At 33.8% G+C, this 12,310-nt stretch overlaps 1 protein-coding gene across 1 annotated transcript; it reads left to right on the plus strand.

Moving 5' to 3' along the window:
* The first annotated feature begins 11,591 nt into the window (after positions 1-11,591).
* Positions 11,592-12,023, plus strand: LOC140444300 (uncharacterized). Its single transcript, XM_072536050.1, has one exon. It carries the CDS (start codon positions 11,592-11,594, stop codon positions 12,021-12,023), a length of 432 nt encoding a protein of 143 aa, XP_072392151.1.
* Positions 12,024-12,310: the final 287 nt, after the last annotated feature.

Raw genomic sequence — 12,310 nt, forward strand, 5'->3', positions numbered from 1 at the left:
TTACATGCTGTCAGATGTACGAATTGCAAAGTAATCGATCACGTATTTTATAAACCAGGACACTCTCAGCAAGAAGGTGATTCGATGCATTCAACAATTGAAAGCGCAGCCAAGCATGTACAAATTAATGTACTTTCAGAATGGCATGTTGTTTGTCAGACTGCAAGAAAAACACCAAAGCCTTACAACATTGTTTATTTGGAGCACACATCTTTCATAGATTGGAACGAATTGGCTCAAACCAACAAAAAAAAAATAAGGTATGAAACTGTAACTGGGGATTTAGTCAGCTGGAAAAAAATCAAATGGTTCAGGTTCTTGAAAGATAAACCTGATTCTATTTTTTTCAAGTACGAATACAATGACAAAAGTTATCAAGAAATCAAAGTCCTGAAAAATATGGGAAGGCCCTCTACAATTGACTTACTCCCTAAGGCAGCAGTCGGTTGCCCATAACAGTCACTAAACACAAAGATCTCATGGACCTGTGTACCATCGTGTACCATCACAAATACTTTGAGGATATACCAAAAGGTGACACTCGATGTGGTAAAAGAAGGAATGTAAACACAACAAGAAAATTTTCAGCTGATCAGAAAGAACAATCATCGTCTCAGACAAAAATCAAATCATCGTGTCAGAAGAAAAACAAAGAATCATCATGTCAAAAGAAAAAAATTAAAAATAAACAATCTGTACATGATTTTTTATATTTTCTCACCAATGTTTTTGCTTATTCAATTTATGTGTAAAGAACACAAAATTGTAATAAAAAATGAGTATTAAGCTAGTTTTCTTTGATTTATTTCTAAATATACTGTTTTTAGTTTGTACAAATAAAGTGCTAAGGGTCCAAAAAGCCATCATGAATAGTTTTGAGATATGTAAGAAGGGCGAATAGGTTACATTTAGCAATACAAATATTTATTATCACTAAACGGCTTTACTAGAAATCTTGAAACTTAAAGAATACAAAAATGACATGTTTACACTATTGAAATAAAAAATTACAGCTTATTTGAATAATACTCAATAATTTTCCTGAGGGTCTAAACCTTAGAAAGTGCTCTCCTGAAAAATTGAGATTTGGTGAATTCGCCCTTTTTCCATAACTCCGACGATATTATTACAATTTACCATAATTGTCATATATTACAAAGGTTTTACACCTATTTTCATAGCTAGTTTCAAATGTCGCACTGATGATGGTCCAACTGGACCGAAAACGTTTTGAAAATTTGTAACCCCTTTTATACCGAATACCGCCGGATTCTAAGAGTATCATAGATCTCGGATACTTCCAACAAGTGTGTTCTCAGAATTATGGACATTGAACGTCGGCTGTTGAACAACATAATGAAAAAAAAACCAACTATTTTGGACACATAATCAGAGGACTCAAGTAGCACTTACTTCGCCTTATCATACAGGTAAAAGTGGAAGGCAAAATATGGATACTACGTAAATAGCTATCTGGGCTACGCAATATTAGCCCAGCATCAATGTCGTTAATTTTATTACACCATCACTGTCGTGTTAGATTTTATCTAACATTAGTGTTTTTTCAATAAAACAATTTTAGTTTCCCAATAACTCATTTTATATATACAAGGATTTCCACAGTTTTCACTGTATTCCTTCACTCAACCGTTTTCTCCAATTTTTCCTGTTTAGCCAGTCCCCTTCCTGTAGGTTTCTTCTACTCATTGCTTCGTCCACCTCATCTCTGAAAGATCTTCGCGGTCTGCCTCTCTTTCTTTTTCCTATCGGGCTCCACTCTGTTATTCTATTTATCCACCGATTTTGGTCTGCTCTTCTGACATGTCCGTACCAGGTTAACCTCTTCTGTTCGATGTAGTCTATTATGTCGGAGTTCATGCCCATTCTCCTCTTAATCTCCATGTTATTTATCCTATCTCTTCTTGTTACTCTGCAGCTTCTCCTTAGAAATTCCATCTCTGTTGCTCTTATTTTGTTTTTGGTTTTCTTATTTATTGTCCAATTTTCACACCCATAAGTGAGGATACTTCTTGTCATGGTATTATATATTTTTTTCTTTGTTTTTATGCTGATGTTCTTATTCCATAGTATCGGATTCAATTTTCGTATGCAGTCTCTTGTTTGTCCTAGTCTATTTTTTATATCTTCCTCCGTTGTTCCTTTGTTTGATATTATGAAACCTAAATACTTATACTTGTCTGTTCCTTTGATTTGTTTACCTTCCTCTATTTCCAGCTGTTTTATTTCTGTATTCTCCGTTGTTAGGTATTCAGTTTTCTTTAGGTTTATTTCCATCCCATTCTTTGTATATTCCTGCTCCAGTTTTCTCATCATAAAACTGAGGTCATCCTCGTCTTGTGCGATCACTATTTGGTCGTCGGCAAAACTTAGCGTATATAGATATTCGTTCCTTACTGGTATACCCATTCCTTCGCACTTTCTTTTCCATGCTTTCAGGGTTTTTTCCAGGAATATTTTGAACAGGGTGGGGGATGTGGAGCAACCCTGTAGTAGTCCCTTTGTCGTCTTAAATGGACTGCATATTCTATTGCCCGTTTTGATAGCTACTTCGTTATTCTTGTAGAGTGCTTTTACCGCGTTTATTAATCTTCGTGGAACTTCGATGTTTTCCATTGCTTCCCATAGCTTGGTTCTAGGTATTGAGTCATATGCCTTCTTAAGATCAACAAAAGCCAGATGGACGGATCTATTTTTGGCCATTCTATTTTCTATTAGTTGTTCGACCGTGTAAATGTGATCTAAGCATGCTTTCCCCGCTGTGAAACCTGCCTGGTCTTCTCCGATTTTATCTTGTACATATATTTCTAATTTTTCCTTTATGGTCTTTCCATACAGTCTGCCTATAGACGATATAATGCTGATTCCCCGATAGTTTTCGCAGTTTTTTCTATTTCCTTTCTTGTATATTGATGTCATATATGCTTGGGTCCATTCTGCCGGTAAGTCTTTTCCATTCAGTGCTCTCTCAAACATTTTATGTATCATACGGAATAACTTTTTCGATCCGTTTTTTATCAATTCATTTGGTATTCCGCCGGGACCTTCTGCTTTTTTGTTCTTTAGAGTTTTGATCGTTCTTTTTACCTCTGCTAGGCTTAATTCGATTTCGTCATGTGTGTAGATTTCTATTCCGTCTATTTCTGATTGTTTGAGTTCGGGGCGGTCTTCGGTTAGCAATTTGTTATAGTATTCTTGCCATTCGTTTTTTTTTATTTGACCGATCTTGATTTTCTCTGTCTTATTTCTTTGGAGCGATTTTAAGATGCGCCATGACTCTGAATTTCTCGTTCCTCCTATGTGCTGTTCTATCTCTGTGCATGTTTTTTCCCATCTTTCATTTTTTTCATTTGCTACTTTTCTTTTCACTTCTTTATTTTTTTTTCTGTATAGTTCCAAGTCCTCATAGTTTTTTGTGTTCAGGTATTTTATATGAAGTTCTTTTTTCTCTTTTATGCATGTTATTGTGTCTTCGGTTAATTTCGTAGTTTGGTGGGTGTATTTTTGGTCCGCTTCTCCAAGAGCTTCTAGGGCTGCTGTCTTCATGCAGGTTTTTATGTGTTCGTATGTTTGTTCTAATGATTCATACCGAAACTCTTCTAGCTTTTGGTCCAATCTTCGCTTATATAGGTCTTTTATTGAGTCTTCTTCTAATAAATTGATTTTGAATTTCTTTTCTTGTGTTGAGCACGTATTGACAGGTGTAGCCGGAGCCGTAACTTGGTCAGACTCTCCCTGGGTCGGTTTCTGTTGGGTCCATATGAAGGGGAATAACTCATTTTAATAAGCTAAAACTGAAACTAAATTATTTAACACATTCAAACTTAACATAATTATGGCAACAAAACCGAAAAGGGTAAGTTAAAAGATAAGAAAAAGTAAGTTGTGCTAAGCAAAGTATTCCCTGTTTTGCTTAGACTCTGCGAACAATTGCTTAACGTTATTCTGTCTCACTGCCTAAAAAAACACAAAAAGGGAATAAGTAAGCTAAAAAGGTAAGTAAACATATTGCAACGATGTTGGGTAAAGCGGTTTTTTCTTACTGGGCAGTAAAAGCATCTTGGTTTTTCATTATTTCCTGTTGACGGTGCCGGTTGAGGTTTGATTCCAGCTACGTTATGTATTTTTTGACGAAGACTTGTAGATAACCTTGGTATAGATGCTCGACGAGTTACATGGAATAGTGCAAGTTGTTTTGCTAAATCAGTAATGAAAGCTCTTCGTTTTAAAATTACATTAGTATTGCTTCTAAAAATTATCTGGCTATTTACAGTTGCAATATTGAGCAGAGTACAAAAGACAGTAAGGGGCCAACGGTTACTTATTCTGCTCACAGAATACTCTGATTTTAGCCGATCAACGACATCTACACCTCCCTTCGTACTGTTGTAAAAGGTAATGACCTCAGGTTTCAGATCTTGGGATGAAGGATCTATGGAATCATCGTCATGCAATGTTGATAACATTAGTACGTTTTTGTTCTTTTTTGGTACGTAAGAAGCTAATATACAATGGTTTTTCGTATTTCCTTCTTTGTCACCATACAAAAATATGGAACTTTTTATTGGCCGATTTTTAACATCCAGTAGCATTGGAGGAATTTGGGCTTTATTTTTTCGTATTGTACCTACTATAGTTAATCTGTGGTTTTCGTATAAATCATTGGCTAGAGGAACCGATGTAAAATAGTTGTCCATAGTAACATTTCTTCCTGAGTTATTAATTGGTTGAATAAGTCGTTTTACTACACTACTCGCATCATTGGGCTTTTGGAAAGGCCCATTGGGTTGTCTGCCAGCATAAATTTCCATATAAGATGTATAGAACATTCTAGCATCACAAAGCGCATATATTTTAATCCCGTATTTTGCCGGTTTATTAGCAATATACTGTCTAAATTTGCATCTACCCCGAAATGCTTCCAACATTTCATCAATTGTTGCGTATTCACTAATTGTGTAAGTATTCAAGCATTGTTGAACAAAGGCATCAAAAATGTGACGTATAGGGGCTAAATTGTCAAATTTTGCTCGTTCCTTCCTTGAATTGCTGTCGTCAAATCTTATAGCTTGAACCAGAATATGATACCGATATTTTGATAATGTAGCCGCAAAAAAGTCCGGTGCGGTTCCATCGGTGCTCCATAACTCTGCGGTATTCAAATGCTGAGCTTTTTTGACTCCGGCCAGATAAAGCAAACCCAAGAATGCACTAATTTCTATAAAATCGGTTGGCGCGCAGTTTTTTGAATTATTGTATGATGGCCACATTTTATCTAATTTTTGATTGGTGCAATCAACAATATAGGAAATTATCTCATCAGGGAAAAACAATTTCCAACAATCTAGAGCTGTTTTATATCGTTTCGCTACATTTTTTACGCCTGGAAACTTCGTAATTATATTTTCCCGGGAAGTTTTATTTCTGAGATCAGTTCTTTTGTGATGAAGCCACTCTGTTTTGTCTTTTCCTCTAGAGATTGGCATATCAATTGGCAAAATAGTTATATTTGAAGCACTTGTGGATGGAACCGGCTCACTTTCAATTATTTCCTCACTCTCACTCAACCCAGATTGTTCTGTATCGGAACAGTGTTCACTATGCCCAGATGGAGCATCTGAATCCGAGTTATTATCCATTTCCACATCACTCTCACAATCCTCGAACCATTTTATCAATTGTTCTTGTGTTTTCTCATCCATTTTAGATAATAAGTGTAAAAGACGAGCGTAAATAATCTCGACAGACTACGCGAAATAAACAACAACCTTACTCGACAGCGAGTACGCGATCACTGTCGTGTTAGATTTTATCCAACGTGCACCGCGACCGCGCAGTCCGCACCTCCCACTCCAACCCATTGTTTCGCTTTAAAATGCAATATATCCAAAGCATCACCAGGCATATCTAGAAGCTTTAAATCATAACTACCCGAAAATCAAAAATATAAGGGTAAATTCGAATTTGTTAGATTTTTTATAACATCGACAGTGATCGCGGGTTAAACTATGCATATTACAATTAAAGAATTATTTCAGTCAGCAGCTGATAGAGAAACATATTAAGAACTTATAAAGATGATGACAATTAACGTTTGATAAGAGACATGATATTTAAAGAAAAAAGAAGTGATGTTAAATATTCTTTTTAATATATAGTTTTTATGGACTCTAAAGGAAACAAACAATATATATCGTCGTCGTGGATGAGAAGAGAGCTAACCCACATTTTCTTAAAAATGAGCTAACTGCAGCATCGCAATCAGAAAGAAAGATTTTATAATGTAGTGAAGAGATCTAAGTGAATATGTTGTTTCAAATAGTTTATATTCTAAAGTGTGAAAGGACGCTAAGTGAATTCACAATCCTTATTTTTTGAAGTGAAGTGATCTATGCCACTTACCACCACCGGGTACTGAAAATATTGTCAGTGGTGAACAGAGCTATCAGACGCTTGAGCTTAGTGTGCAAATAACAACAGACAGATAAATTATTACGACAGTCGATTAGTCACCTTATCGTTAGCTGGGGTTTGCTGTTAAAGCAAAATCTCATGGTACTCGATTGAAACAATTATTAAATTTATTTTATTTGAAAGCTTCTTTGTCTGCGAGTAGTTATAATCGTAAGATAATTTTATTGCTGTTCATTTATATTGATATACAATTTTATGTAATTGAGCTTAGGTTTAAGACAAGTGGGTGTACGTGTACGATCTACAGATGATAATAATATTTCTGATTGGGCACATTGATTTGAGTGTAAAATCTTGTTGCAAAGAAAAGTTTAATCAAATTAAAAACGTACAATGTCGTATTTATCACAAATAGTAATAATAAAATAATACAATCCCAGATAATCAAAAGGAGGTAGTATGTAATCACATTAAATCACTACCGGTGATTGATTCTCACTATTGTCGAAGTTCAACCAAAAGGAAATACTTACTTTCTGGTTTATCTGAAAAACGACTTTACCAGGATTATTTAAAATACTGCGAAGAGTATCAGGAAGATGATTCAGTGTCGTTTTATTATTATAAACATATATTCAGCACCTAATTTAACTATGGTTTCCATAAACCAAAAAAAGACCAATGTAGCTTTTGCACGCAATTCACAAATAAAACCGAAGACGAAAAAGAAAAACATCAAGATGAATACAATTTACATCAACTTCGAAAGAAGGAGGCTAGAGAGCATAAGAAAATTGACAAAGATCGTGCTAAAATTGATAATATTTTCAGCACCTTCATTATGCATATGAAAAAGCTTTTACTGACTTCCCAATTGGACGTGGGGCAATTATATTATAAACAGAAACTAAATACCTATAATTTTACGGTGTATAATCTCAAAACTACTGTTGCTATTAACTACATGTGGCATGCATTGAATGGTACAAAAGGATCATCAGAAGTAGCTACATGCTTATGGAACATGCTTTCTGAGCTACCATCTGAAGTGAGTGAAGTAACATTTTATTCTGATACTGTAATAGGTCAAAATAGAAATTCCATTTTATCTGCAATGTTTATAAAAGCTTTGTCTTCTTTTGATAATTTGCAAATTATTAATCAAAAATTCATGGAATCCGGACATTCCAAAATGGAATGCGACAGCGTTCATTCTGCGATTGAATGTAGGGGACGAAAAATAAATATATATGTATGTGCCTGACGCCTGGTACACAGTGGCAAGAACAGCCAAAGTAAATCACCCTCTACACGTCGTTAAGGAATTAGATTACAGTCATTTTATAGATTTTAAAACTTACAGCGAAAAATTAATTATTAACAAAACAAAGACAGTCGATGGCGATGTTATGAAGTGGCTAAATATCAAATGGCTGCAATCTAGAAAAGAACACCTTGATATTATAATCTTCTATAAAATACAACTTAGTCAGGTAGACTTCAAACAATTGTGCATTCGTTGAAACACTCGAGTTGACAACAATGTTTTCAGTGAGGTTCCGAAACTTTATCCTTCTGCTTTAGGAATAGAGCCTCAGAAACTAAAAGATCTACAAGATCTTTGTAGGTCAAGTACTATCCCAGCCACCTACCATGATTACTACCTCCGACTTTTAAAACCAATAGAGAGAATCGCTGCAGACGATTCGGAATTCGGATAAATTAAATTTATTATACTTTTGTGTTATTTATTATACTTATTTTGTATTACCTTGTATCATTTAATTTCGTAGACTTAGATCTTCTCACACAACAAAAAACCAGTATGACAAAAAAAAAATAAGTAGTGAAAAGTTATCTAGTGGTGAATGGAGCTAAGTAAACGAAACCCTTCTACCCTCATATAAATCAATGTTTTATTAGTGTTTGGTTCAGTACAAAGTAGGTAACAATTTGTTTGATAAATCCTAAAAAAATTTTAAGAATAGTTCAATGAGCTGGAAAGTTATAAGCTAAAATGTATTTTATCCTGGACATGGTAATCTAAAATGCTCATTATCTCGAAACTGACTTTTGTTGGTTAGCTCTCTTCACATCCACGGCGACGATATTATACAATACAATAATTTTTTTTATTTATAATAAAATAAAAAATAAGATTTTATTTTGCTGTATAAAAACGCGTTATAGCATTTACGATGCGCACCTGTTGAGCCGTTCTTTATATCTTTTCTTTATGTCTTAGGGACATATTGTTTTTTAAAACCGCTGGGCATAAATAGGTTAACATAACAGTACTCAACGTATTCTGAGAAACGTTTCCTTGATCTAAATGACAATTTCTAAAACCAAACTCACATATCGTTTGAAACACTTTGAAGTTGTTAGTATAAAGCAAAACTAAAAGAGAAACAAAATTGTTACGTTGCATATGAAAGACACACATATCATGGTGTGGTGACTAAAGACTATATCAGTATCAGTGGTAGCTTAAAATAAGGAGTAATAAGGGAGTATCGTAATATCAAGCATTACAAAATTTCGGAAATATTCACTGTAATTAAACGAACGAACTAGTGTAAGAATTAGATTTCATTATTTGACTGTAATTTTGCTAACGTTCGAAATGTTAAATTATTAACGATCGTATCGTTACAATATGCATTGTCTGCAGCAGTGTGATGAATACTTATCTCATCTTTTATTTTAGTTTTCTCATCTTAGCTTTCAGTAACTTTAAGTTTTTTATTACCAAGCACATCACATTTATGGCACGTATCTACTTTAGGTTTTTTAAATGAAATGTTCACTTTATGGAACTCTCCTTCATAGATAGATCTAAAGACCGATTAGAGCCAAACCGATTAGTTCACAAACTCTGAGTGTATAAACGTATAAACAGTATTAAGTTGACGAACACTGTTTTTACCAAATTAAAAGTTCAAATAAAGGTCCCGTCATTTCGGAAGGCATCTAATTTGCATATTATCGCACTGGGCAGAGGTCAAAATTTGACATTTCTACTTAAGCCACGCCTTAGCAGTAAATAATTTCAATACTCAGTACTGCAGCACTGCAGTTGAGAACAAGTTGTGTGTGTTAAATATTAGATAATTTTATTTTCGAACAATTTTGCTGAAAATGGACGGAAAAAAGCGTAGCGTTATTAAAGAGCAGGGTCGTCAAATAATATTTAATGTGTATAATTATATTAAAAATATGAAAAGTGAAATGGACACTCTGCTAATGGTAAAAAATAAGACTGCTGAAGCAACAGGTAAGGAGTTTCATTCACAAGGCATTTAGTATTAATTTTTGATATTCAAATTCAATGTTCCAACACTTTTTACTTTTAGTTCTCAATGTCACTTGTTTGTCAATCTTTCATACTCTGCTTTTGTACCCCATTTTGCCTACCTTCGCTTCTCTTTTGTATTGGGTGTGTCGAAAATAGCATTTTCAAATTATTTCTTTTTTCATTCCTTCGATGTGTCCTAAATATCGTATTCTCTGCACTTTCGTTACAGTCGTTATTTTTAGCTAATATTACGTTTACTTCGTTATTTTGTTTACTACTTCTTGGTCTGTAGGTAGTTCTATTACTATGTGGTCATCTACAATTCCATGGTTTGTTTCCACTACTACTTCATTTTTATTTACCATAACTTTTTGTAAAATAATAACCACATTTACTGTAAAATAATTTTACCAAATTATCATTATTCCCCTAGCTAGTTCATTTAGTAATAGATCGTCATCATTTTCCATATGTGTAGAAAGAGTTCATAGGCTCTTGTTTTCGTAGAAAGCTCATATTTATTCATTTTTTAATTTTCTGATATCGCCGTGAGTTACTTCTAAATGTACTTTTTTGTTTCTTTATGTTGTCTTAAAGTAATTACTATTTAAATGGGAATAAACCACAATTAAAGGTCAAAGTACTTTTATTAAGGTTTCAATTTTCACTTTGGAAATCGTTCTCAAAATACAAACATTAGTAAATTGTAAAAATTAGTAATTTACTAATGTTTGTATATTGAGAACGATTTCCGAAGTGGAAATTGAAACGTCAATAAACGTACTTTAACCTATAATTGTGGCTTATTCCCATTTAAATAGTAATTACTTTAAAATGCCACAAGAAAATAGCTTCAGAACAATTTTATGTTGTCTATTTAAAATTTAAAGAATTATTTCTGCAATATACCAATTATTTTGAATTATTATTTCCGTCATCATCATCATTATCAATGGCGTTACAACTTTTCGTGAGTATTTGCCGCATTTACTATTGCCTTTCAAGTTTGTCGGTCCTGTGCCACTATTTCCCATTTTCTCACTCCCATTTTCTCCAGATCTTTTCTGACTGCATCTTTAATTTTACTTACACGCTGATTATATTTCCGTCGTTATAGGCATTTCTGTACGGACCGTATCCAGAATACTACAAGAGAGCAAACGGTCTCTAGATAATAAAAACAAAATTGAATTTTCTTTAAAGAGACCTTTACGAAAGTCACCTGTGACAGATTTACCAGAATATGAAATTACAGATATTCGGCGTATAATTCATGATTTTCATAGAACAGAGAATTGTCGTGTTACTGTTAATAAATTGAAGAACAAAATTGAGAGAGATTTGGACATGAAAGTATCAGAAGCCTCGTTTCGAAGAATTCTTCGAAATATGAATTTCCGTTGGAGAAGAGCACGGGACAACAGAAAATTGTTGGTTGAAAAGGCGGAAATACGGACTTGGAGAATCAAATATTTAAGACTTATCAAACATTAAAGAAACGAAAACAGACCCATTGTTTACCTCGATGAGACATATGTACACAGTGGACATACTTTGTCGAAAACTTGGAATGATAATTCTAGTAAAGGGTTACTGATGAACATTTCGAATGGTCAACGTTTAATAATAGTGCATGCTGGTGGTGAAATGGGATTTATTCCAAACGCGCTTTTAATATTTAAGTCTGGTAGTAAATCCAGTGACTACCACTTAGAAATGAATGCCACGAATTACCGCAAATGGCTAAAGGAAAAACTAATTCCAAATTTACTGCCAACCTCAGTAATCGTTTGCGATAATGCCTCATACCATTCGGAGCAAGTGAATTCTCCGCCTAATAGTAATTCCAAAAATAAAAGATATGATTGATTGGCTGATTAAAAACAATATAACATTTAACCCTCAAAGTTTTAAACCCGAATTGTATGCGTTGATTAAGTACCATAAAAATCGTTTCAAAAGGTATGAATTCGATGAACTTTTGCGTGAATATGGTCACACTCCTTTACGGTTACCTCCATACCATCCGGATTTAAATCCGATAGAGCTAATATGGGCTGCGATTAAAAATAATATCGCACAAACTAACATAACTTTCAAATTGGAAGATGTGAGACAACTGTTGGAAAAACGAGTTTCCGAAATAACCCCAGATGAGTGGAGAAAACGATGTCATCATGCAATTAAAATAGAAGACAGTTGTTTAACATCCGAAGTCCAAATAGACCGTCAAGAAGATATTAATCCCATTATGATAAACTTAGGAAGTGACGATAGTGACAGCGAGTGTTGACATAAAAATGACTTTATTATATCACTAAAAGGCTTCCAAGAAAAGAATTAAATCAGGTAGAAGTTCTAGGTACATGTAATTGGGACCGTTCATTAGCATATAATTATCGTCACTCTTTAATATTTTGGTATTTTATTGGTATTTGATATTTTGGAAAATACGCTTGACAATTAATTGCTATTTTAAAAATCCCTTTTGTTAAACTTGTCAATATTCAGAACTTAATAATTCTTTTGTACAATAACAATAGTTTTTTTGTTCAGGTAAAACGTATTACGAAGGTATTA

Source organism: Diabrotica undecimpunctata, chromosome 6 (genome assembly GCF_040954645.1).
Source record: "Diabrotica undecimpunctata isolate CICGRU chromosome 6, icDiaUnde3, whole genome shotgun sequence".
Lineage (NCBI taxonomy): Eukaryota > Metazoa > Arthropoda > Insecta > Coleoptera > Chrysomelidae > Diabrotica > Diabrotica undecimpunctata.

Coding starts and splice junctions, on each gene's coding strand:
- LOC140444300 (XM_072536050.1), top strand. CDS start 11,592: ATGATTGATTGGCTGATTAAAAACAATATAACATTTAACCCTCAAAGT.